Raw genomic sequence first — 26,241 nt, 5'->3', positions numbered from 1 at the left:
TTCATGCATCTCTAAAAAATGGCCGCTCGCTAGAAGATTTTTTTTTGTAACAAAATCGAAGCAAAACGGGTGTCAAGAAATAGCATAAACAGAGAAATAGCTGTAGTCAGTCCAGAGGCCATAGAAAATGATGGCACAGATGACAGGCGACAAATCGGAGGCCAAGGAGCCCTCCAAATCCGAGGATGCTGGGCCAAGCGCACGCGTCAAGGAAGAATCACAGACCAACATCGAAGCGGTGGAGGAGGTGGAGGCAGAAAAAAAAGCGGGCTCGGATCTGGGAAAAGTTACAGACCAGCTCGATGCAAACGGCCGCCTGAAGGAGGAGGAGGCAGCTCTGGACGAAATGAGTTCATTGGAGCTGGAAATTGCCGAAATGCACAACATACACCCCGCCGATCAAATGGAAAATGCAGTCGAGATTGCCTCTGACAGCAGTAGTGCGGAAAATGGCAGCCCCGTTGCAGGGGGCGCGGACGATTCCGCCCAATTGGGTGGCAAGGGGACAACACTGCTGGACAAGCGACAGGACAAGGCCAGAAAGGGGGAGACTAGCGAACAGGCTCTGGAGGAAGTGGATCTGATTGCCCTGCTAAAAGGCACGGATACCAATGAGGAAAAGTCGGCCATGGAGAAGACACTTTCCGAATTGGATAACGTGGATGTGGAAGTGACCATCGTGGGCGAGGGGCAATATCCAACCTTGGAAGTCGACGATGACGAAGACAGTGTGCCGGCAGCTACCGACGCAAAGACCTTCAAGTCGACCTTGTCCGCCAAATTGCTCAGTAAACCCTCCTCCTCCGCCTCCTCGTCGTCCTCTCTGTACAAAACCAAGCTCTCGCCCGAGCAGGCACGCGCCGTGGCCCTGGAGCAAATAGCCGATCTAAAGGCACACAAATCGCGACGCAAAGAGCTTGTGGCAAGTGTGCCGACTGTGGTCAAGCCCAAGGACATTGTGAGCACACTCAACGACGACTGGACCGACTGTGACTCCGACAGCGAAGCTCCAACTGTCGCTCCGGCTCCGGTCGTGGCCAAAAAGGTGACTGCGCCCCAGCTGAAGTCCATCAAGGTGGCGGCAAACAACAAGCACCTGATTCCCAATCAGCTTAAAGTAATCCTGAAGCCTGTAAGCCCCCGGACTGTAGCTGCCTCAACGAAACCCGTGCAGCGGGCCAAGGCTACAACACCCACAGAGCGTGTCGCCAGCGAGGCGCCTGCAGGTAGAGTACAGTGAAGATTTGTCCAAGGGAAACTATAATTTGGTGCTTAATATCTTGCAGGGGTCAAACGCAATCGTGTGCCGAAGATAATCTGGGATCCGGATGTGCCAGAGACGCAGAAATCGTTTGCCCAGTATGCCAGCTCCAAAGGAACAGCGACACCGCCACTGCCACCACCAGCAGCGGCTGGCGCTGGCCCATCAGCATCATCCAAGACTGCAAAACCGAGCGCCAGCAATGCGGCGGCTAGGAGTGTGCTCAAGAAGGAGGCGCGTCCAACAGCAGTGGCAATGATGCGAGCGGCAACGCCAGAGGTTCGAGCACCCGCCAAGCGTCGCTCCCAAACGCCAAGCGCAGCAATGATGCGTGCAGCAACGCCAGAGGTGAGGGCACCCGCCAAGCGTCGCTCACAAACGCCTAACGCAGGCCTGGCCAATGGCGGAGCTCAGAAAAAGAAGAAGGTTAGCGAGATTGATCGCCTGATGGGGGATGAGGGTGCGGCCAACATGATCCAGGCCGTGGAGCACGAGCAGCGTGAGCTGAGTGCCGGTGAAACGTCCAATAAGCCGCGTATGCGCAACCGGGCCATGACGGTAACCGGAAGGGTGAGTAGCACCCAGAACGTATTTTCTTGCAGTTATCACCTCTCGTTTCGTTTTCAGCCCGTCCAGCCTGCATCGCCGAAGAAGGAGACACCCACTCCTAGTGCACCAAAGACCAGCAAACGCGCCGCAGCTGGTGCCGCCGATGCCGCCACAACACCCGCCACTAAGACCAAGCCACTGGCCTCCGACTCGTGGGACTACGTCTACAAGGGACGCGTCGATGAAGAGTCCATGATTATGCGACGGCGTTCGAACAGCTCGTACTCGAGCAATGCGTCCGTGAGTCGTCTCTCGCTGGACAACAAAACGGGGGCCGTGCTCTCGGACGATGCGGCCGAGGCGAATGATCCCACGTTTAAGTTCCTGAAACCAGAGACAAAGGCGAACCAAAGAACTTCCACAGGCGGCGAGGAGGCGCACACCCTCACCAACGACATGAAGCGCAGTAGTGCCAGTGCCCCCCAGCCCAAGGAGGCAAAGACAACCACCGAACCGGTTGTCCTGCACAAGCTGGACAAGGTGGCGCATCTGGTGATCAATGTGCACCGCGGCAAGGCCGGCCACATCTACACCAGCCAGCTGCTGCAGAAGCTCAACGAGCAGCTCGTCGGCGTGGCCAAGAACTCACAGTACAACACAGTGCTGCTGACCGTGCAGGGAGCACACTACTGCCAGGGCATCGATTGCCAGGAGCTGGTGGTGGGCTCCGTTGAGAAGCGCAAGAACAGTGCCAGTCAGCTAATGCTGGCCCTCAAGTGAGTAGAATTTGTTAATCCTCCATGATCTGTGATTATTTTGTGTGTGTTGCAGAACATATCTACGTACACTGGCTACATTCCCAAAGCCTCTGGTGGCCGGCATTGTTGGCAATTTAAAGAATCTGGGCGTCATGCAATTGCCGCTACTCGACTATGTGGTGGCCGCTGATGATTGCTGCTTTGAGACCAACTATGCCAAGCTTGGACAGCTGCCCGAGGGCTATGCAGTCTTCCACAACCACCCAAAGGTGTCCAGTCAAGTGGTGCGTTAGAAATGCTCTATATTAATTGTTTTAAGTGGCTATAATTCCGTCTTTAACCATCAGCACTCGCGTTTGTTTCTGCTGGGCGAACGCTTGAATGCCGCAGAACTTTTGGGGCCACAGAGTTTCGTGGACAAGACTTGCCGGGCACGCAGCGTTGGGGAGGAAGCGCTGGCCGTAGCCAAATTAATATCCACAACAACGGCGGAGGTAAGTCAGTTATCGTTTACCATTAAACAATCTTTAATCCCACCATTCGCAGTCCTATCGCGCTCTGAAGAAGCTTAACCACTCGGCCATCAATTCGGCAAATCTGCCGCGCCTCGACGAAGAGCTCAAGTCCATAGCGGAGCAATGGGCAACCGGCAGTGTGCAGGGGAATTTGAAACGATACCTGAGTGACGTTAATTTGTAAGGCTACCAAAATGCTCTGGTAGCCCCCACACATTCGAGAATAATCAATTAAAGTCCACCTTTTATAGTTGATCTAAATTCGGATAGTAATTTTAAATTTTGAAATCCACCTTCAAATAAGTATATAAAAATACTGTACAAAAACATAACATAAAGAGAGAATATCTTAAATAAATGTGTCACCTATCATAAGAGTAATCAGTTGATAAGCAAATTGTCCAGCATCTGTAGAAACTTATACCATACAAACCCAATGTGTTTCGGTTGAATTTCCATTATAAAGACTAAATTGTTTTTTTTTAGCTCATTTAAATTTGTGTTCTAAGGTCGGAAATTATGACTTCCTCATTAAATATACCCTCCGATATATGCCCACAGATATATAATAGATGCCCTTAGTCTTCATACTTGCAGTAGACAATTAAAATCAGTTTTATGTTGTTTTTATCAGTTTATAAGTATCTATATTGGGGATGGATAATAGCTAGAAAAGGTTCTTCTACTTAATGTACAGTGTAATGTAATGTAATGCATGCAGCTAGTAATTAAACTACTAAGGTCTACGTTTGATGTATGCCCGGCCAGCAGCTAGCCTGTGGATGATGCTTAAATGCGCACGTTCCATCGTTTCGTTTCGGGCGGACCCTTGCCTAATTGTGGTTCTCGTCGTAGTAGGCAGGCAGCTCGGACTGAATACGCAGCAGGCGGACATATGTGACCAATTTCCATTCGCTTAGCGGCTGATCCTCGGCGTGCTCAAAGCTGGACATGTAGGTGACCAGCTCCTGTGAGCCATCCTGGTCCAGATCGGCTATCAGCATCGAGTGCTCCTGGTTGTTAATATCCGGCTGGCATACCATCTCGTTGCGCTCCTGGCGGCAGAACTGCTTAATGTTGCTCTGCGAGGTGTTCTCAATACGCGTATCGGCGCCCATGAACAGGACGAGAAGGACCGTTTCGGTGATCGTTTGCATTTTGTAGCTGCTGCCGCCGCTGCCGTTCACAGAGCTGGCCTTGGTCTGATTCTTGTAGGGCACGCCGTAGGCTTCACGCTTCTGTATCAAGTGCTCAAAGACATCAAACTGCTGGCTGGCCGGAGGGAATTCGTGACCAAATTCTTCGGCTTCGCTGCGTCTCAGACGCTGCTGCTGCTGCTGCTGATGCTGCTGCTTCTTGCCGTGTGCCGACTTCTCCTTGTCCTTGATGGAGTTCATGTTCTTGGTGTTGCCGCTGCCGGCATTGCCATTGCTCTTCTGCACATTGTTATTGCTGCTGTGTGCGGGCGATGGAGTTGTCTGGGATGGGAACTGGGACTGGGCCTGCTTCGGCACCTTGTTGCCGACATGCCACTTCCAGAACTTCATCACAAAGCCGGACATCTGGGTTTTGGTGTTCTTAAAGTGGTACTCAGCTGGCACCATGCCGTACATGGCCGTGTTTGTGAAATTCTTCAGCACATGCGCCTTCCCATCGCGCACCTCGCTTAAGACGAAGGTCACGTTGCAGTCGTCGGGGCATGTGCCCCGATTCTCGACCACCAGCTCGCGTCCGCTCAGCGAGTAAATGTTGCGCTGCGAGTCAATCTCCCGGCGCTGTCCGTGGTTGCGGTGCTGCGAGATCTTGGAGGCGGTCAGCAGGCGCTGTCCCACAATCGATTTGTTGGTTATCAGGGCATACAGCTCTGCCAGCGACTTGGAACGCTGCTGATCCGAGCTATTGGGTCGCAGACAGATGTAGCTGATATTGCCGGCCTCCAGCTGGAGGCTGCTCAGCCTCTGGCAGTCGTGGACACGGAAGCCATCGCCTATGGGCCTGCCGTGGCGCCCCGATAGCAGGCGGAGCACATTGCGCGCCTCCAGTTGGGCGGGCGCCTCGTGCTTGGGCTGGACAAGCGACTTGGTGCGCTGCTCCAGCGACAGGCTGGACACCAGCAATATGTCCAGCACGCCATCGCCATCCAGGTCGGGCAGAATGATGGGAAAGTCGTAGGCATCGATTTTGTGGGCCGAGCGCTCTTTGAAGCGCCAATGCCACTGTCCCGACACCGGATTAATGGCCCCCAACTCGCCGTACTCATCAATCACCAGACAGTCCGGCTTCCCATTCTTGTCCACATCGATCAGCGTGCAGTCCAGCGCCGCCGGTTCGTCCACCATCTCGTCGTACCAGGCCACAGCGCCAGAGCTGCCAATCAACGAGATGATGCCATTCCGCTTGTGATTGCCCGGCCGGAACTCCGGGAAGAAGGCATCGCCGCGGTACAAAAATATCAAATTATTCTCCCAGGCGCGCAGTCCATTGACCACATTGACGCCGCCCTTGAGCTCTATTTTGGTGTAGTTATTCAGCCAGTTGTGGGTCTTCACCCGATCGCCCACGGCTGGGCAGGCTCCGGTGCCGTCCGCATTGCCGCACGGCACCAGCCAGACGAAACCGAGCACCGCGAACAGGCACAGCAAGAGCGAGGCTATAAAGCAGCTGCGCCTGGCCGTGGACATGGGCGGGCGCTTGGGCTGCTCCGTGCTGCCGCCCAGAATGGCCACGTTATCCGCCGTGGCATCGAATTCGCTGTTGAAGTTGGAGAACTCGGCTCCCACACTGCCGCCGCCCAAGTCGCTGAGCATCACGGAGCGGAATGTGTTCTGCATGTTGGTGGTGTAGCTGCTCGTGGGCGTCTCCAGTTGGAACTTCTGGGGCTGTGGCTGTGGCTGGACCTGCGGTTTGCTCACAATACGTGTGGCTGTGGGTCGAGTGTGTGGTGACTTTAGCGCCAACGTATTTGGCGGAATGCGACTGCGTTGAGGCGTAGGCTGAGGTTGCTGCTGCTGGTGATGCTGCTGCTGTTGTCGTTGCTGTTCGATGTGGAATCGCTGGCGATGCTTGCTGGCGTTGTGAATTTCGATCTCTTCGTCGGATTCGGAGTCGGTCATGGCCTGACTTAGCGGCGCGTAGATGCCTTGGTGGGTGGTGCTGGTGGGCAGGGACTCCGTGTGCAGCATTTTAGCTGATTGAATGGAAAAAATCAATAAGTTTCAAGGGGCAACGCAAAGCTGCGACAGCGTCGACAGAAGGGGCAACTTCTCCGAATTACTGACCTCGCGAGCTGCTGACATCCACATAGCTACTATTTGTTCTATTTATATTAATATTATTATTATTATTTAAATTTATATCTTAATTCTTGCTAGATGTTCTTCCTGCTGTTAACAGCGTGACGTGACACGCCAAATAACTTACATTAACAGAGTTGACGTTAAATTCAAAACTGCTGTTAACTTTAATTGACAGAATAAATATACTTTTAAATACCGAAAATACCCAGGAAAATACCCGCTTTGCAGCGCAGTGCTGCAAAATGCGCATGGAGTTTATCGATAGGAATGTGACCAATGAACTGCCCATCACTACATGCAGCAAAAACAACAACAACAGCGTTTGTGGTTTACGTGCGTGAAAATTATTTAAGTTTTGATGAAAAAACAGTATTTAGGACATTGCAATAGCAATTCCAAGTGATCCGTATGCTGCGGCAAGGCACTGTGCAATCGGCAACCAAACGCGTGACAGGGCAGAACGGTGTGAATGGACAAAAGTGAAAACGTCTCGGCTGTCATAGGAAAACGGGTGCCAAAACGAAAAGAAAGAAAGAGCACGCTGCCAGAAAAGCACACAAGTAGTACAAGCACATACATACACGCAGTGCACTCGACGCCCCTCCCACACTCTTTAATTAGTTTGATTTTCCAGTAGTGAATAAATCCACATCCCAAACCCCCCCCACCGTGCGAGGCGTGCAATCCCAACCAAAACCAAACCCAATCACCACACACACACACACTTATACATACATAGAAATTGTGTATATTGCGTAGCAGAGAAACGCCAACGTCGACGGCAATCAGCCAGCAGCCACACCAACAACACCAGCTCCAAAACGCCAGCGGCAAGCCGCCCATATGTCCACCTACATGATGGCCAAAACGCTGGAGGAGCAGAGTCTACGCGAGTGCGAGCACTACATACAGACGCACGGCATCCAGCGCGTCCTCAAAGACTGCATCGTCCAGCTGTGTGTATGCCGACCCGAGAATCCCGTGCAGTTCCTGCGCCAGTACTTCCAGAAATTAGAGCGGGTGAGTCTCCCCATTCAGATCTAAGTACATATCGGAATAATTCTGCTTGATTGTGGGTGCGTGCCACTGTCTGCGCGAATATTATGGTTGGGGAGGCCTTTAAAGACTCCCCCCGGTAAGCATCAGCGGCGGTGTGGGTCGCAGGTGACACTTATTCAGATCCATTTTGAGTTGGTCGGTGGTTGTGTTGTTCACCAAAGCTATTGCTGCCTTAAGCATTCAGCCCTTGTACGCCTTTCAAATGCAACAAAAACACAACTTTCTGTACAGGGATCAGTGGCCAGAGGTCGTCACGTGCCTTCCACTGGGCTTCACTGCCTTTGGCTGCTTCCACTATCCTTTGAAACGTCTTAAACATCCTTTGCTGAAATCCCTTCCGGAGGCAGTCGATAAGTCCCAGATGAATTTCCTTTATCGATTGTCCTTCGTGTGACTTCTTCGATTGGGGGTTTTATTTACATTTTTACACCTGGTTTTGTCTGCGGACATTACTTGTCTTTATTTGCCGTTAAAAGTGGGCGTGTACTCACCCATAGAGCCAACTGCAAGCAGAGTCGCCCGAGAAAGGCCCGTCCCTAAGAAAGATGGAGTATGATTCTTGTGGATGCTTTTTCCTGGCCACAGATCATGGTAGTAGTCCATAAATAAAGGCTCTGTTCAATATTGATAGCAGATGCAGATGCATTTAGCAGCGCGACTGGGCTGATACTCCCAAAGAGAGTTTCGTTTGGGTGTGGTATGGCATTCCCCCATCCTTCAAACGAATACCAAAAGATCACTTTCTTTAATGGGCTGGAAAGTACTCAAAGAGACTGATGGGGAGGGCCATGTTTCCATGGTCAATCGGTTGGTTTGATTGACATTGGACCCTGGTGGGGCTATTAGTGACACGAGCACCAGTCTCCCGTATCCTTCCATGCGAAAGCAACAAGCAGTCGTGTGTTTGGGTTGGTCAACTGCCGCTCCGTATGAAAATCAATATCACCTCCGGTCTATTTTAGGATGCAAGGTGTTAAGGACACACACACACACATACGCCCCATCCTGTCCAACCGGTAGGGGGTGTGGGGGGCGTATTTTAAAGCACTTCCTTGGGGATGTGTGGGATAGACAGAGAGAGAGAGAGAGAGAGAGAGTCTTCAGCTGTGGACTAAATCCCAGGGGTAGTGCATCCTGCAGTTGGCCACAGCCTGAAAGCTTGTCCTTTCTGCAGAGAGCTGCTTGCAGTCGGACAATGCAATGAAGCGCGCGCTCTCTCCATGTGTCCATCTATCCCCCTCCCCCCTCCTCCCTCTCTGTCTCTCTCTCTCTCTCTCACTCTCTCTCGCTTCTTCTGTGTGTGTTTGTGTGGGAATTCTCTCGGGAACTGGCTGCTGCTGTTTTGCCTGTTGAATGCCCGAGCCCGATTTCAGTTCGATAAACATCCTGGCGCTGAGCAGAAGCAAACCAGAGGAAGCACCCGCCACCTGCAGAGTCCGTCGGAGGATTTGTTTTTTTGTTTACGTGCCTGCCTAATCTGTTGCTGTTGCTGTTGCGTCGCAATGGGCAACCAGCTGAGTGTGAACAGCATCCAGGATGCGGTCATGGATCGCCTGAGGTCGGTGGCTTTGACCACCGACGAGCACGGGGCAATGCGCATCCGTTCCTTTTCCGAGGGCGGCGTTGGCGGCACCGCGGGCCACCATCATCATCAGCACTGCAGCGGACGTGGTGGACGCATTTTGCGCGAGAGCAGCATCGATGGGGGCGTTGCTGTCTTCGATGCTTTGCTGCGCGACGAGCACGAGCATCGTCTCAGCCTGGATGCGATGCATCGGGTGCGTCATGTGCGCACCTCCTGCACTACGATTCCCGAGGAAGAAATCGTAAGTGATCCCCAAAATCTCCCGCCTTGCTCCTTTCTTCTCAATGAAATCCAAGGAATTGCGCTCTGGCCGTGTATGGTCCGCCTAAAAGCTCACGGGGGGGCTATTGCCCTTCCCACAGCGGTGCGAGAGCGTGCGCGTGAGAAAAAGCTTTGATTACAGTTATATCCTGCCTCTGTGGCGTCTCTGCTGTGCTTCTGCCTCGTATAACTGTAAATGAAGATGTCGTTAGCGGCGGTAGAACAAAACAAAAAACGCACTAACGACGACTCCGGTACCCTTTTTGGTAGGGCAGATTAAAGCAGATGTAGTGGAGTAAATTCTACAGAAATTTCTCATTAATTTGATTACAAAATTTTTGTATTTGTATTCCCATATATACAGCCGCACGAGGAGTTACATCCACTCCTTGCTTCTACGGCCCCAGCCGCCGCCTCGCAGGAAGTGGCATTAAATAAGAGCTAAACCAGCAGCGGAGTGCTACGACCCTGGCAAAAATTGCTAATATCTGGATAAAAGAGATCAAAGAGCGTTAAATTAATGTCTAAAATATATATAGTTTTTGAATAAACATATTTACGAAGCTATTTTCATGCGCATTTCGAGGGAAAAGTTAACAGAGAGGCGGCGGAGATGGGCAATGTGGTATACCCTCTCTAGCCTGCACTTTTGCAGGGTATCAAAAACTTACCTGACGCACACTGACGCACTTTACACTCCTACTATCTCTCTTGCTCCTACTCTCTGATCCCCTCTCTATCTCTTGCTTCTGCTCTCTCTCTCTCTCTGTTTGGGCAGCTTTTTTTTTTTTTGCAAGTTAATGTCGAATTTGCACTTGAAACTCGAAAGGAGGCAGTAAAACGAAATCAAAGCTGGCCTTCTGCTTCTCCCTTCTGCTCCTGCCGAAGCTTTTTGCCAGCCAGCCGCTGCGTCATAGCTGTATCTCTCTCACTCTGCCTGCCTGCCTGCCTCTCTTTGTGTGTGCGAAAACTTTACTTTTTGGCCATATGTATGTATGTATCTGGTATATTTGTATCCTTTATCTGTGCGTGCGTATTGGTGAAGGTCATCCTGTCGTCGTCGTTCTCGTTGTCGTCGTCGTCGCCGTTGTCGTCTCTCAGTCAGAGTCAGAGTGCTTGCCTCTTCGGTTGCGTGTGTGCTCCTGCCTCAGTTACTGTTGGGCCCATCGCCGCATCGCCGCCACAGTTGCCGCCTGTCGTCCATTGTCCTCGTTACTGTGTTACTGTTACATTTCTACCGTGTACCATTACCGTTACTGTAACCGTGTCTGTGTCTGGCTGCGCTACTTCTGTCGCTGATTGATTGCCTTTTGGGGCATGCCGGGCCTGAGCCTGATCATCGAATCGTTGACCACTTAATGGTCGTGTTTATAGCCGCGTTACGCGTCCCCCTCTCAGTGTTACGACCTGTCATCGGCTCGTCCCGGCTCGTCCGTGGTGTTTACGCCAGCCCCGAAAATTGTGGCAGACAAACGGCTTTACGACTTTATCGCCATTGACCGCCAAATTGGACCATAAAACAGACAACAAATCATAAAAAAGTGAAGAAAAACAACAGAGGAGAAACCCAAGGAAATCCAAGCGGATCACAGTCATGGTGGGTACACTGCAGGGATGGCTATGGGAGGCAGGGATTTTCCTTGAAAACTGAACCCAAAAATTTGATCTGATTTTTGTCTTTAATTGGGATACTTTTCGTTGATTTATAAGTAGGAAACTTCCTGGAATTCAATTGGATATTCAAATTGGGTATATTTATTTCTGTAAATAATTGGAGAGAGGTGTGTGGGAGGTTAGGTTCCTAGGCCACCTCCTGGTCAGGATTTCCGTAGACTTGTGCATAAATAAATCATTGTTTGGTTCGTGGGTGCAGGTTTCTGTTTTCATTTCGGGGAGGGGTTCCATTTATCGAGAACCGAAAAACTTTTATGTAAATAATACACTCGCCCCCTGAGCCGACACTGAGCCGTTTCGTTTCCATTGAATACCCAATTCCGAGTTGCTCCCTGGGAAAAACTTTCTGCCGCATACCCCGCATTCCGGCGTAGGTGTATCTCCGGCCGGATGTGGGGCGACCTTTTGTGTGCCCTCATCCATTAGACGGCTTATAAACGCCGCTTGCCTTCAGACCAGCCGAGTGGGCACATGAATAATTTGGCTAATAAGAAAATGGAGGGCCTCAAATCTCAGTCCTAAAGTGCAGGCAAACTTCAGACTGTGCAGGAAAACTTCAGGCTGTAGTTGGGAGGAAAAACTTTGGCATACTCCGATGAGCAACAGTTTTTTTAAGGAGCTTACATTTCTGCTTTTCCATAAGCGGATGTCTGCCTCGTTCTTTTACTATCTCTCAGTATCAAATTATTAATGTAAGAGGGAAAAATTATACTTTTTCATCAATAAAAATTAAGTATGTATGTATACAAAATATAGCATAAAAAGTAACGAATTAAATTAAAATAACTGCCCTACACACTGTTCAATGTACAGTCAATTCAAAAGAAGAAGAACGCCATTAAATTTAAGCGAGAATTTCACAGAGATAATCCTCTAAGAACTGAGGTCTATGAAGAGTGGTTTATACAGGGGAAAGGTGCCTTTAATTTTTGGCCCAACAAACCACATTTATCCTTTGGCCATCTGACGTCATGATGGGCATTCATCGAGCCAGTTGGAGGAGCCCTCGAACGTCGCTTCAGCTGTCAATTTGCTGGTTGGCGATGACAGCTGTGACAACGTTGGTCGTTGTCCCTTTCGCTTACTGCTGGACATTCGCTTACCAGTTGCCAAAAGCATAAATGAGCAGCGAAGGACCATCGAAGGGATAGTATAGATGCCAGTTATCGATATGGGGACGCCTTTGTGTCCCCAAAAATAATGTTTATGCAGGCTCTGGCAGCAACAACAGCAGCAGCTTACTGAGTAAATTATGGCTTTGAGGGGGTCTCCGCACCACCTCCCACCACAATGGTGGCAGGGGCAGGGAGCAGAGTTAGGGGACAGGAGGCAGTGTCAGGAGCAGAACAAAAAGTTCACTGAATTGGAAATTTCGCTGAACAAACTTTTGTGGATGGCCTGTAGCGCACGGGGACCGAACCGTTTTCTATGGGTCTTTTCCAGGCTTTACGGTTGAAACATTTAAAGCGCAAAAGCACGTCAACGTGGGGCACACACACACACACACACAACACAGATCGGGAGTGAGAGGCAGTGGAGAAACTGCGTCAAGTAGGGCGCAAAATTTTAATTAATTCGATTATAAAACGCAGTCACACACACACAAATACATTTTCAGAACGGAAGAGTGGCAGAGCGGAAGCGAGGAACCGAGGAGACAAAAAGCTTTTCCGCATTTCAATGCAGCGCAACCTTTTCCGGTTTTCATCCTCCTCCGCTTCTCCGTGTGGGTAGGAGCAGCCAGTGTTCCATGAGTGAACTCAACTGTGAGGCGATAGAAAGTTATGGCCAGTGGCCCACATTTCAGAGTGTTTCAGAGTGCTGCCGTGGGGTACAAAGGAAAACCAAAATTTAATTTGCCACAGAGCCACAAAAGAACCGAAAAGAGAACAGAGTGGACAGAGGAGTCTGGGATAAGAGATAATTCAATAGAGAAATTGAGGGGAAAGGCTATATGCCACATAATTCATTTCATTCTTTTTTTTAAATGTGCTGATGTCCTGTTCTCAGTCCTTGCAACTGACTTGCACAGAAGATGCGTAGAAAATGGAATGCCCGAGTACCCAAAAACAAACTACATGTCGTGTGCATGACGTGCAGTGTAGACGTTGATGTCCCTTGATGATTTACCTTGTGGGAATGACAAATTGCATCCACTCACACTCACTTGAGAGGCGCATAGAGAGGCATCTCTCCTCGAGGCGCTGCTCAAATTGCCACACTTAACCTGTCATCCAACCTGCCACTGCCACCTGCCCCAAGGCTCCCAAAGGCATAGACAGACGACACAGAGCCAGCTTGTAATCCTAACTAGGCGTCTGTGGAGGGCCCTTCGCATCGTCCATCCCAGTGCTAATGAGAGCATTCCACGATGATGATGGTTTCCCTTTCGAGTGCCCAAATCCCCCAAGTCAAAACCAGAAAGGGGCAGAAGAGGCACGAATATGAAAGTATGATAGATAATTGCAATTGTTATTGACAATTTATCCAGAGTGAGCCCGTGGCGAATCTGTTATCGTGAATTTGCATATTTATGGCCACACGAAACTATAAATTGCTTGCCATAGCAAATCAAATCTGTTTCCGTCCGCTGCCTTGAGAAAAAACAAAAAATACACGTAAACCGCCTACAAACTTTGCGTTTTTTTTGTTGCCACTTTTTTCTCGTTTTTTTTTCATACTCTTCCAGAGGGGTTTGTGATTTAGCTTCGAGTTTTGATCACATGCAATGTACATACATAGATATTATTGGTCAGCCTAGAAAAGCAAAAGCAATAAAACCTGAAATAAAAGGAAGATCTGTGAATATATTATCCAACTTTAAGTGTATCAAATTCCTCGACCTCTGAAGCTAGCTTTTCTTTCTTGATTTCTTGTTTCTTCTTGTTATTTTTTCAGTTTTCCATTTTGATGTTGTTATTGTTGCTGTTGTTTTTGTCTTCTGTTGTTGGCACTGGCGCTCAAATTGATTTGTTTTCGGAGACCTGAGACCTGAGAGCAGCGAGAGGTGCGCGAATCGAATGGAACGAACACTCGGCCTTCCATTCCTCTCCTCTTCGCACCCGAAAAGTGCTCTTTGCCACACGTTGTGGCGCTCTGTGGCTGTGTGGCTCTATGGCTCTATGGCTCTTATGCTCTGTTGTAGTTTCTGTATGATTCCCAATTTTTAAATATTTTGTAGCGACTGTTACTTTCGTTATAATTGATAGAGCGGCCGGCCTGAGGGTCATTTTGTGGCAAACACTGGGAGAAATTTTAGTTCTAAGAAGAAAAACTAAAAGCAGGCCTGGAGGAAAAGAGAATTCTCGTGCATTCTCTTTTGCAGCATTCACTTGTGCGTGTGCCTATCTTCAGCTGTCGAAGAATGAACCTCGGAGCAGTGCAAACAGTTGGAATTGTGCAATAAATTATTCTCTTTCCTTATTTGGGGACTATTTCGTATTGGTAATTTTCTCGCAGTGCATGGGGGCTGCTGCCCACATCTCACGGGGAGCTGCCATTTGGCCACAGCAACCTACCACAAAAGCAGCCTCAAACGGTCTGCAGAGCAGAGTGAACACCTCACATAACGGTTACACACACACACCCAAACACACATGTGTTGCGGTGAGGAGGAGGAGGAGGAGTAGACGAGTGGGCGGTGGAGGCAACTATTGAGCAGAGACGCGAAGCCGCGACGCTGACGTCGCTGCTGCTGCTGCTGCTGCCGTCAGCCACACAGTTTTGCGGCAAACGGAACGCGATTTCGAATTGAGTTTTCAGTTTGTGTCGCGCCTCCGTTTTGTAAATACGCGAAAAGACAGAGACATACGGCCGAGTCCAAGTCCGATTCCGAGTACGAGTACGAGTACGAGTACGTGTACGAGTCCCGGGTCCGGGAAAAGCAGAAACGGAAACAACAACAACTACAGCGGGTAGAGAAACACAAGAAACACAGCCCATAATATCGTACATGCTACAGGCCCTGCCACATACTGAGTCGTGTTCCTGCAATTGGATTAATTAAGCAATTATACACGACAGTATATGGCAGGAACACAAACAACAGAAGCGAAAACTGCCGACTTAGGGAGCAACAGAGAGAGACCATAGAAAGGGAGAGGGAAATTAAAGACTAGAAAAGAAAATTAAATCACATACATAAATACTCGTATGTGCCCCAATCTACTGACGCACGATCTCATAATGATATATTTTTAGGATGTTATATTTTTTGTATATAATTTTATAGCCAATGGCATCGCACATTTATGCCAATTAATTTCGTTGCGATTTCTTTTAATAGCCCCAGTCCTCCACACTCGAATAAATATTAATCATACGCAGTGCTGGACACAGTCTAGAGCCTTGCTTCAGGTGGAAGAAAAAACCCCTATTCTAAAGACCTTTTACTTACGAGTATTTTGATCACCTACAAAAAGTGTCGGCTGCAAAGAATTTTTGTATCTAATTTAAAGAAAATATTTCTGAGCATTTCTGAATATTTATTTTTATAATACTTTGACATTGGATTTGTCATTGCTGGCATGGCGACTCGGCTGTATTTGCTCGCCTGTCCACGCCGCACGTATACGTAATATTTCTATAATATTTGTTCACTGTTCTTTGCTGCTGCTGATGGTTTTTGCTGCTGTTGGTGGTGCTGCTTGTAGTTTTGTGGCTAGTGGAATTCGTTCTTCTGCTGTTCGTTCTGTGCTCAGAGCATAAGGAATGGAAACATTCTATAAATCTCACAGCACGTCGCGCATTTTCATTTCGTTGTTTGTTTTTCTGTGGCCATATTAGAAGTGAACTGTTTTGTTGTTTTTAGAATTTGTTGTTGAACATTGAGAAGTGGCACACACACACTTACACGGATAACAAAAGATACACCAAAACCCACACACACAGAAACTCAACTAAGAGCAGAAAATATGCCTAAGGTTTGCTAAACGTTTCTGTTAGTCCCATATGTCTACTATAAGTAAAACCATAAGTCCAGTCTAATTTGTATTGCTATTCATTCGTTATACGAGCTACAAGTACGAGTATGAATACGAAAACTCATACATGTATTTAACATTCGCTTGCACAATCACTCGTTTATTCATGCTCATTGGATGCAACAACAACAACAACAACAACACATCCCATCCCATTCCACACACAAGCCACAATTGCATTCAACAGCCCAGAGTGGCGTGGAGCTTCAGCCCCCACTCTATTTGTCGCCCCATTTGTCGCTCTATTGTCACTGTTATAATGCACTTTGTGGGTCCGTAGACAAGAGAAAATAGATTGTTGGGCAAAAATGCTTAACTAACTTTTATATTTTTCGGGGTGCACGAACTGCAGTTGCATTCACATGGTGTGTGCTTTTGTTTGTTAGTGTGTTATATATTTATAACCTGACAAATGGATGCATATATTTTGATTCTACCTATTCTACTGCTTTGCATCCCCTTTTCTATCTAAGATGGAATCGTTTTAGGTGCGCTTTGATAACAGAACTATGAAGGTTTCCTTGAAAACTGTTATACCTAATAGAGTTGGGGATTTGGTTGTCTGCTACATATACTGATACTGATTAATATGGCAAAAAAACAATAATAAATGTGCAAGAAATACTACTTGTATACAACTGTTCTATTGACATAGGATTATTCATGAGTACTTGCTGTTATACGACATAATGCTAAAACGGGTATACTTTTACTGTTATACTAACTGTCATACTGGTATAAATTTTATACACAGGTATGCTGATAAAAAACAGATAGATTTACTGTTATAATAACTGTTATACAAACTGTTATACTTTTCTTCCAACTGTACAAAACCTCTTTTTGACATCATTTGCGAGCCCATGGTGAAAAGTATCTGCTAATTTGTACCCATTCTGGTTACACCTTTTCACATGTCACACTTTCTTGTCCCACCTTCTCTTATCGTATCTCAGCCTATGCCAACCCTCTATTTGCTGACATCTACGAGTAATCAAAGTGGCATTTGTCACCGTTCCCATAAATGCTGTTTGGCCTTTATTAGCAAGTAATTTTGATAAGGGCCACGAGTGTCGAGCCTCGAGCCTCGAGCTGTGACGTTCCCGACAAGACTCCCAACCACTTTCCGAGTCGCGCGGGGCCTACTACGTGAGTAAGAAGAGTTTAACCAGCGAACCACAAAGTCAACTCATCCGAGAGGGGGCAGGACGGGGGGGGTTTTTTGATTCAATTTACAATGCGAAATCGATTTCCGCAAAATACGAGTATGTCATCGGGAAGCGCTGCTAAAAGCGGAAAACCGCGCAGCTGAGAAACGACCGGAAAAGGGGGAAACGTTCAGGAAAGGTAATAAATCGAAAAAGGGTAGCGCTAGGGCATGGCCAGGGCCACTGCCACAGCCACTGCCATGGCTACTGGTTGGCTGGGCGCCGACTCCGCGTCTGCACAAAGGTCACGGTCATATCGCTCGCACACACGCCTCACGAATGGGTATGGGGCTGTTGGTCCTGGCGCCTGACCCTGACAGGAGCCCAGAGTCAACAAAGTTGCAATTTTATTGCAGGAGCCCGAGCAGGTGGCATTGTGGTGGCTGACTGCATGATGAATTTTCTGCTGCCGGTTGGCTGCCACTGCCACTGTGTGGTTGTCGTTGCTGTTAGCTGCACAAGTTCCACGAATGGGGCGCTGAAATATGCAAATTCAGCGGTGGACTGTGGACTCTACATGGAAGCTGATAATGGAGCCATTTGTATGTCCGACTGGTGGCAGGCAATGGGTGGGTGTTGTTGTTTTTACACCTGAAATATATTCGAAACGAGAGGCGCCTGGCAGTGGCCCAAGAACTTTGAGGGTCTATCATCATCTACGACCGATGATTATATCGCTCACTTTATAATTGCAATTCTCTCGTGTTTGTGTTTTATTTGCTCCTTTTTCTCAAATGTTTGCATCGCTTTTGTTTACAATATTCACTCGCATTCGTTCGTATTTCATTCTATGCCAAAGCGTTTGTTTAGACAATAAAAAACTTGCGCCGTTTCATTTGAAGTTCTGTGGCGCTGCCTGGATAATATTTAATGGGAAGTCATAAATGATTTTGAATGGTTGTTTTGGGTGTTGGGGTTTTCGTTTTGGTTTTCGTTTAGGGGCGGGAATCAAAATAAAAGCAATCAGCTGTAGAAAAAATATCAGCAAGGAAATCGTTTTTTATTGTTCTTTGTTGAAGTTTTTTTTTTGTTCTATTATTTTGCGACATATGAAAAGAAGATACTAAATGATTTCTAATGGAATCTGTAGATATTCTGTGTCGCCTACGTATTTATCGGGGGTTATGGAGTCAAGGTTGCTTTTAGATTTATCGGACCACCATCGGAAACCATTGCTATTCCCGGATAATCCCATCTTGAAGGGTGCACTCCTTCCTTGTTTCCATTACATACTTATACCTCAGATACCTCATCTTCAAGCATTAGATATACATAAATATGTAGATACACTTGTGGACTTGTGAGTCTTGTGGAATCTATTTTTAGTCGCTATGGAAATGCAACTATAACTGACAACTGGCCGCCACTTGCAGCCACATTGAGTGACAGTTTAATGCAACTTAATCATGCAACTGGGGGCAGCTGCTGGTCAGAGTTCTGCCTGGCTGGCTGCTTTGACGTCATGGCACCAGCAGCGCCTCGTGCAATATGCTAAATACCCTGCAATTAGGGAGCTGGACAGCGCTGCCTGGGATGGTTTTATGGGGCTGCTGCATGTGGGGGCTTCATTTGCATAAGAAGTTAAGACGCCTGGCAGGATACAGACACCGCCACCAGAAGTCACAGTGTAAAGCTCTTCAGCTTTTAACTGCTGTCCGGGATGATGATGATGATGATGATGAGAGAGCTTAATGATTTTCGCGCGTGCGAACGGGGGAGCGTACGAGGGGACAAACGGAGCTTTTCCGGGTTTCGTGCATCTGCCTTTTGACATTTGAATAATGTATTTCGCAGGAAAAGGGCTCAGGGCACTCCTGATTGCAGTTTCTATATCCCAACACCCACGCACCGACTCCACCCATTGCGAATGACGCACATCAGGCTCAAAAGGGAGTGGTAGCTGTGCAGCTAACATTCAAGCGAAACTTTGAAACTGCCAAAAGGTTATATTTGTGTACCTAAATATTCAACAGAATAGAATCTAGAGATGATACCCAAAGAGAACTCAAATACAACGAATATATAAAAGATTCTTATTCTGTTTCTTCTTTACTATTTGCCTTCTTTAATTCTGCCTTTCCTGAGTTCTTTTTGCTTTGTTTTATGATAATGGAGCTACCGATTACCCTTTACGTTCATTTCGAGGGAAATCAAATTACGAGAACCTCTCATTTTCTCTAATGCCGTGTTTCCTAGCAGTATATGAGCTAACCAAATGACATTTACTTCAATTACATTCACCCCCTCACGGGGGGTGCCTTCAACAATATTAATCATTATAATAATTCGTAAATATGATTAAATCTATAGGGAAATGTTGGGACATTAACAGTATATGCTATGGCTAAGACTAACTTACATAAAGCAGAGATTTAAAGTTAACTTTGGATATAAAATATTTATAAATATTTATTTATATATGACACAATTACTTGATCGTTGGAGGCACTTCTTTGCTCCCATAGCTCAGAGATTTATCCTTCGCCAAGCGAAAAGGGACAAAAGAGAAATGCCTGAGAATGCCAGAACCAAATAAACACCAAGAGCCAACAACGAAACACACACACAGTGTGCGTGTGACGTTGCCTCAACGCTCGAGTCTAGCTGATAAGAATGGTTTTTCCCAAATTAAAAAAGCGTGCCCACCACATGTTTAAGATATCTAACATAAAATACTTATATGCCTAACTTTTATTATTAGATATACAAAATATTATAACCATTTTATCAACATTATATAGTTACGAGGTTTTACGATAGTCATAAAATACGTAGAGCACTGATAAAGCGATGCATAATATAATCTAATGAGATAATGAGACCGATATGCCGTGATACTAAAGATATATTGTGTGTGTGTGTATTTTGCAGGAACAAGTCAAACTGGATGCCAGCAAACAGGTCATCAGCCCAGACGACTGCGACGATCTCAGCCCAATGCCACAAACAGCTGCCCCACCGGTGCGCAGGCGCGGCGGCATCTCCGCGGAGCCTGTCACCGAGGAGGATGCCAGCAACTATGTGAAGAAGGTGGTGCCAAAGGACTACAAGACAATGAATTCCCTGTCGAAGGCCATTGCCAAGAACGTGCTCTTTGCCCATCTGGATGAGAGCGAGCGCTCCGACATATTCGATGCCATGTTCCCCGTCAATCACATAGCCGGCGAGAACATTATCCAGCAGGGCGATGAGGGCGACAACTTCTATGTCATTGATGTGGGAGAGGTTGATGTGAGTAGGGAATGGGAGTGGTGGTGCAATCCGTATCATTGGCTTAATGCTACGCTTCCTTTACAGGTTTTCGTCAACTCTGAGCTGGTGACCACCATCAGCGAGGGCGGCAGCTTTGGCGAACTGGCCCTGATCTATGGCACACCTCGGGCTGCCACCGTGCGGGCCAAGAGCGACGTGAAGCTGTGGGGCATCGATCGCGACTCCTACAGACGCATTCTGATGGGCTCCACCATACGCAAGCGCAAGATGTACGAGGAGTTCTTGTCCCGTGTCTCCATTCTGGAGAGCCTGGACAAGTGGGAGCGCCTCACGGTGGCCGACTCACTGGAGACGTGCTCCTTTGACGATGGCGAGACGATCGTGAAGCAGGGAGCGGCGGGCGATGACTTTTACATCATTCTCGAGGGCTGTGCGGTGGTGCTGCAGCAGCGATCAGAGGTGAGTCCAGACGCCGAATATAATTTTTAAAAAACAAATATATAATTATCCTTATGCTTTTTATTTTAGCAGGGCGAAGATCCTGCAGAGGTCGGTCGCCTGGGCTCGAGCGATTACTTTGGTGAGATTGCCCTGCTATTGGATCGGCCACGCGCTGCCACTGTGGTGGCTCGCGGGCCGCTCAAGTGCGTCAAACTGGATCGGGCGAGGTGCGTTAAGGGAACTTTAATTATGAAACTAATCTGCAACGAATAATCCTTTGCGTAACCTTCAGATTCGAGCGCGTTTTGGGACCCTGCGCAGACATACTCAAACGCAACATCACGCAGTATAACAGCTTCGTGTCGTTGTCCGTCTAAATCAAGGACAACAGCAGAAGCAGAAGCAGCAGCATAAAGCACACCACATCACAGCAACAACCAACAAACAAACAAACAAACAACAACAACAACAACAACGCAGCGAACACCCACAACAAACATCTACTAGAACAACAACAAGATCTAGATGAAGAGACGAAAGAGGAACCCGTAGCATAAGGGGTTCAAGTGCTCAGCAGCAGCAAAGCAAAGAAAATTGTAAACTATATGAATTTGTAAAGTTAATTGCCTTCCATCCGGTCCCCAAGGGATGGATAGAGACCCTCAAAGATGCAGAATGCTTGCAATGGATAGGAGGGGCGGCGGGAGGAGGACGTTTCCAGAGCCCAGGACAAAACTATTTTAATTAAAATGATTCTGTATGTTGTGCTGAAAGTTACATATACCACTACTGTTCGTGTACACGTGTGTTCTGTTCTCTGTGTACAGATTGCGGCGGCATGTTTCCCCTACGCAGCTCGACTCTGCGACACTGCAACACTGGAGCTAGTATTTCTTTTCGCTTTTTTTTCGCCATGACTCTACTTCTGAATGACAATTTCTCTACACATTTCTCTACGAACAAAGAGTCTGCAACTCTTTTTCAAACATCTATTTGTCTAACAAATGGAACATGCTGCCACCCAAAAACAAAAAAAAAACAAAACAAAATGAAAGAAAGAAAGAAAAGAAAAACGTTTCATTAAATATTCAAAAAGATGTCTGAATGTTTTTTTGAGCAAAAGAATTAAAACAAAATAAAAGAAATATGTGTAATAAGGAAAATTAGCCACCCACACATGCACTCACATACATACATACATACGAAAAATTTGCGGACGAGAGCTGGGGAGAAGAAAAGTCAGTCACATAGAAAAAGTGAAAGGAAAAAGCAAAACAAACAATTTCTGAACAGTTTTTAATTTTAGTAAATTATTTTTAAACATACAATTTAGCGGCTAGCATGAAGAGTCGGAAAATTCGATGAAAATATTTAATTGAAATTAAAACAAACACAAAAACAACAAAAAATAAGAACAATTCCCCCTCAATTCTTGTTGTTGTTTCTTCACGAACTTAGTTTTATTATTAATATTATTATTTTTGTATAATTACGATTTGTTAACCCCCCACTAATTTAAGCTTTTGGCTTATGTTATACGAACTGTTATACCATTGAAATTAGCACAGTTTCGTACTCTGTTATACACACACACACTTGTATGTATGTGCATGAATTTTGGGTCACTCAACAGCTGCCCAAACAGAGGCGTATACAAATTTGTAAATTAATTCAAAAACTTAAATATATTAAAGCAAGTTTATGCGCATGTGTGTGTGTGTGTGTAGTAGTTGTAGAGTACATGTGTGTGCGTGTGTGCGTTTTTCATGTCACCTCCAGTAAAAAGAGAAAAGAAAAGAGAGAAGTTGCATTTACGAAACATTCATACAACAGCCGACATTTGTGTATATATATATCTGCTTGATGGATCAAGGCACATTATCTCAAGCTGTTGCTGCACCACTCTAACACACACGCACACATACACACTAACTAACACAGTCAAAAGAAAGGATAAAGAAAATAAAAGCAAACGGAGTTGAATGCCAAGGGGATTCTTAAGAGCCCCCCAGTGGGGCATTAGGAGTATACACCCGTACCCGCCGGCGGGTTAGGCTTAAAGTTCACAGAGAAAACAAAACAAAAAACAACAATGCATAAAACTAACCTTAACTAAAACCCAGAGAGAGAGAGGGAGCCAGAGATGGAGATAGACACAGCGAGAGAGAGATAGGAAACAGAGAGAAAAATACAATTAATTACAAAAAAAAAACATATAAAATTATCAATGTAAAATCGTATGTATATGCCCAAAAAAAGGAAAAGCAAACAAAAACTCTGACAAAGAAATGAAAAAAAAAAAACAAAAAACAAAAACAACACAAAAAGAATTATAAGAAATAAATACATTTACATAGATGTTGCAAAAATCAAGCAAAAGAGAGCAAAGCGATCGATATATATATGTATTTCAAGTGATTCCCTGTCCTGGCGATCCCAATGCCTATTTTCACTGCCTTTTGAAAATCCCTTACCCCAATCCCAGTTCACTGTAGATTTTTGTATTATGTCAGGCAGCTGCCACTCCCAATGTTGCTGGACGCCATCTTCCTGATACCCACACTATTCACCTACGGCCTCATTTTGCTGCTCATCTGCATACTGTGCTTCATTGTGGTCTACATCAGTCACAAGATCTACATCTCCATCTACGACAATCTGCCGCTGGCTAGCCATCACAGCTCCATGGACACCATTCGCGGCTACATCGACTCGCCGGTGCGCTATCAACGCTCTGTACAGCACGTGGCCAGCTTGGATCAGCGCTCCATTTGGCAGCAGAACCGCTCTCAAGGCAACCAGTCGACGACGGGTAAGAGGTGCAGACAACATCTACCGGACTCTAAAACTGGAACATTATCCTTGTTCTGCTTGGCCTTTCAGTGCGGTTTGCGGTCAATCTGGAGCCCTGCTATCTGGTGGCCGTTGAGTTCGACATGTGTCCCAGCCATCGTTCCATCACCTTTATGTGCAGCTGCGAACACGAGGAGCCAGTCTGTGCCGCGGTCGCACGGCGCCCACCCGACTCCGTACGCATCATCCGCTACTATGACAGACTCCACAAGATTCCGCGTCTCAAATTTATGCTCAGATGCAACCAGCGCCCAACGCCCAGCATGCTGCGGGAAGAGAGCAGCATTCGGATCACGCTGGACAATATCATGCGGGGACGGAGAAGTTCCCCAGTTCCGGTTACGGACAGTAGGACCGCCTGCCATCCCCCGAGACCGCAGCAACACAGGCAATCGAATGACTGAGGAATGTGGGGGGTATCATGAAGTGGAAGGGAGGCACATCTGATGCATCTATAATTAGGTTTTCATTTTGATTTTGTGTAGAACTCGTTTCGAGCGCTCGCTAGCTCGCTCGCACAACGTGCATGCGATTAAAGTGGAGTCGTCGTGGAATAGTCTATTCATAGAGTAGTAGTCCGCAGGGGCAGGCCTCTCTGCGGTTTCAGGGTCGTCCGGCCAGTAGTGGGTCGCCGTTGGGCACACTGGGCTCTCGCCAGGCCTATTCGAATCGCGTGACAAGCAATGGCATGGCAGTGGGGTGCAACGGGGGGAATGTACTCGCACCTGTGGCACCTGTCTCTGTCAATGTCCCCAAGTCTGGGCTGTGGGCTTATCATTGTGAGTGCGTGGAATTGTTATCAAAAGATAAAGATAGCCTCTCCATACCCTTATCGTTGGTTATGGCCAAATCACAAGCAGAAAATCGCCCCACCATCACAGCACCATCATCATCAGAATCATCCAGAGACCCCAAGCAATTTGCCAGACGCCATTTCATTCTTTATTAAGGCAGCCAATTAAGAAGGCGGCGCTGCTGATTTGATTGCAATGCTTGAGTACGAGTACGAGTCCGACTGGAATTCTATGAATTATTCTCGTATAAGTTGGGTTGCAGCTGGGTCCAGGCACGTCGCCAGATGAAAATCTTTGCGCCCTGGTCAAAGGGAAAGCTCCAGAACCTGTCTAATCGCGGTCCAAGTCACAGTAGGTACTTATTCGGATTGCACAAGCCGCTTATCAGAAACCAACAGCAACAAAAAAAACTACTCCCAGACAGACGGCGGAGCACAACACCAGCAGCAGGCAGCAGCAGGCAGCAGCAGCACCAACACGACGACAAACAATCTGTGGCAACGAATCGTATACGTAATGCTAAACAAAGTTCCATTCCATTCATTTAACTCGATTCGCTAGATTCAGTTCTCAGGCAGGTGTCAAGCGACGCACACACGACGACCCACCGACGCGCGGCACATTTTTTGGTACATGAGGAGAACGAATACACACGTACCCCACGATACACCATCCACGATACACCATATACCATACACCGTACAATATATGATACTTAATTAGCATACGCGTTTCAGTTCAGTTCAGTTCTGTTTCGGTTCGGTTTGACGTTCTCTGTGTGCGTTGTAGTCGTCGTCAGGTTGGTCGGTCGTTTAGTCGTTTCAACTGTCTCGTCTCCCCGCATTTGCGTTTGGTGTCACTGTCAAATTGAATATACTTGCACATTCTTTTTGTTTCGGTATTCCCGTACAGTACAAAGTATCATAAAAATTCGTAGCAACGAAAAATAAAAAAAAATAATAAAAATAAAGACGACTATCAAAATGCTGGACCCCATCTCGGACACCCCTTTGGTCTTGGCGTATGCATTCATGTCGCTGCTGGTGCTCATTCTGTGCTTCATATTGGTCAATGTGATCCATAAGCTGTATCGCAGCATCAACAGCGTTCCCATATCGAGTCCGATTTCTACACACCAGCTGAAGACCTCCATAGCGGAGATAGACCCACTGAAAACCGGTTAAGGAGGCGCAGCAGCGCAGCTGCTGGCGGCTTGACTACACTACACTACACATAGAGCGAGCGCGGTGCGGCGCGGGAGAATCTCAGAAAAGCCCGAAGACGACAACAGAATGCTCGGGAGTCGGACAGCTGCTGGCGGTACACCCACACCCACACCCACACCCACACCAACGTACCACCGCACAAACTTACACAAACAAAATCAAAACTACTCGTAAATGTATCCTGATATAAACTAAAGCAATTAGACCTAAACTTACACTTACACTAGCCATAAGCCACTGCCCTCCTCCCTCACCAGTGAACTGGGAGGGGGCAGTCTCTAGTCACATAAACGTTCGTAATGCCCTAAGGTTAGGTTACATATCCATTATAATGTACATAAATAAACGACTTGAGCATTGAGCAAGCAGCAATTAAGATCGCCAGCCAAGTGCAGAGTAATTGGGCGGACGAGTGTGCGTCGTAAACGTCGCCTGATCGTAGCCTACGCTACACCTTATCGTTTTGGAGCGTAACCTGCTATCTATCCAAATAACTTGTGAGTCAAAAACACAAAGCACAATCAATAACTGATAAGAGATACTATAGCGAATAGAGTAGAGGGGAG

At 47.2% G+C, this 26,241-nt stretch overlaps 5 protein-coding genes across 11 annotated transcripts; 4 read left to right on the top strand and 1 right to left on the bottom strand.

Annotated features, from left to right (window-relative positions):
- Nucleotides 1–12: 12 nt before the first annotated feature.
- On the top strand, nt 13–3,464 carry LOC111078901. The gene is made up of 6 exons (XM_022373836.2): nt 13–1,226; nt 1,287–1,831; nt 1,889–2,586; nt 2,642–2,852; nt 2,916–3,062; nt 3,115–3,464. The coding sequence occupies exons 1-6, from the start codon at nt 128–130 to the stop codon at nt 3,265–3,267; spliced, it is 2,853 nt and encodes a 950-aa protein (XP_022229528.2). The 5' UTR covers nt 13–127; the 3' UTR covers nt 3,268–3,464.
- Nucleotides 3,465–3,898: 434 nt separating this feature from the next.
- On the bottom strand, nt 3,899–6,472 carry LOC111078899. The gene is made up of 2 exons (XM_022373834.2): nt 6,362–6,472; nt 3,899–6,270 (listed from the first exon to the last, which is right to left on the bottom strand). The coding sequence occupies exon 2, from the start codon at nt 6,263–6,265 to the stop codon at nt 3,917–3,919; it is 2,349 nt and encodes a 782-aa protein (XP_022229526.2). The 5' UTR covers nt 6,266–6,270; nt 6,362–6,472; the 3' UTR covers nt 3,899–3,916.
- A 190-nt stretch (nt 6,473–6,662) lies between these two features.
- LOC111073983 (cAMP-dependent protein kinase type I regulatory subunit) lies at nt 6,663–22,364 on the top strand. 6 transcript variants are annotated; one of them, XM_022366583.2, is made up of 6 exons: nt 14,809–14,872; nt 15,769–15,880; nt 20,020–20,379; nt 20,446–20,820; nt 20,893–21,029; nt 21,095–22,364. In XM_022366583.2, the coding sequence occupies exons 2-6, from the start codon at nt 15,872–15,874 to the stop codon at nt 21,177–21,179; spliced, it is 966 nt and encodes a 321-aa protein (XP_022222275.1). In that variant the 5' UTR covers nt 14,809–14,872; nt 15,769–15,871; the 3' UTR covers nt 21,180–22,364. The 6 variants fall into 6 exon arrangements, with proteins under 6 accessions (XP_022222272.1, XP_022222271.1, XP_022222275.1 ...); XM_022366581.2 differs by having other exon boundaries at nt 20,890–21,029; XM_022366580.2 differs by lacking the exons at nt 14,809–14,872; nt 15,769–15,880 and adding an exon at nt 6,663–7,399.
- Nucleotides 22,365–23,139: 775 nt separating this feature from the next.
- LOC111073995 lies at nt 23,140–24,161 on the top strand. 2 transcript variants are annotated; one of them, XM_022366602.2, is made up of 2 exons: nt 23,140–23,621; nt 23,686–23,827. In XM_022366602.2, exons 1-2 carry the CDS (start codon nt 23,332–23,334, stop codon nt 23,729–23,731), a joined length of 336 nt encoding a protein of 111 aa, XP_022222294.2. In that variant the 5' UTR covers nt 23,140–23,331; the 3' UTR covers nt 23,732–23,827. The 2 variants fall into 2 exon arrangements, with proteins under 2 accessions (XP_022222294.2, XP_022222293.2); XM_022366601.2 differs by having other exon boundaries at nt 23,142–23,614; nt 23,686–24,161.
- A 966-nt stretch (nt 24,162–25,127) lies between these two features.
- Nucleotides 25,128–26,081, top strand: LOC111073996. The gene has a single exon (XM_022366603.2). The coding sequence runs from the start codon at nt 25,433–25,435 to the stop codon at nt 25,631–25,633; it is 201 nt and encodes a 66-aa protein (XP_022222295.1). The 5' UTR covers nt 25,128–25,432; the 3' UTR covers nt 25,634–26,081.
- The last annotated feature ends 160 nt before the right edge of the window (nt 26,082–26,241 follow it).

Source organism: Drosophila obscura, unplaced genomic scaffold, assembly GCF_018151105.1.
Source record: "Drosophila obscura isolate BZ-5 IFL unplaced genomic scaffold, ASM1815110v1 contig_30, whole genome shotgun sequence".
Lineage (NCBI taxonomy): Eukaryota > Metazoa > Arthropoda > Insecta > Diptera > Drosophilidae > Drosophila > Drosophila obscura.
The sequence above is the reverse complement of the archived record's forward strand: the minus strand, read 5'-3'. Positions and strand labels throughout refer to the sequence as shown.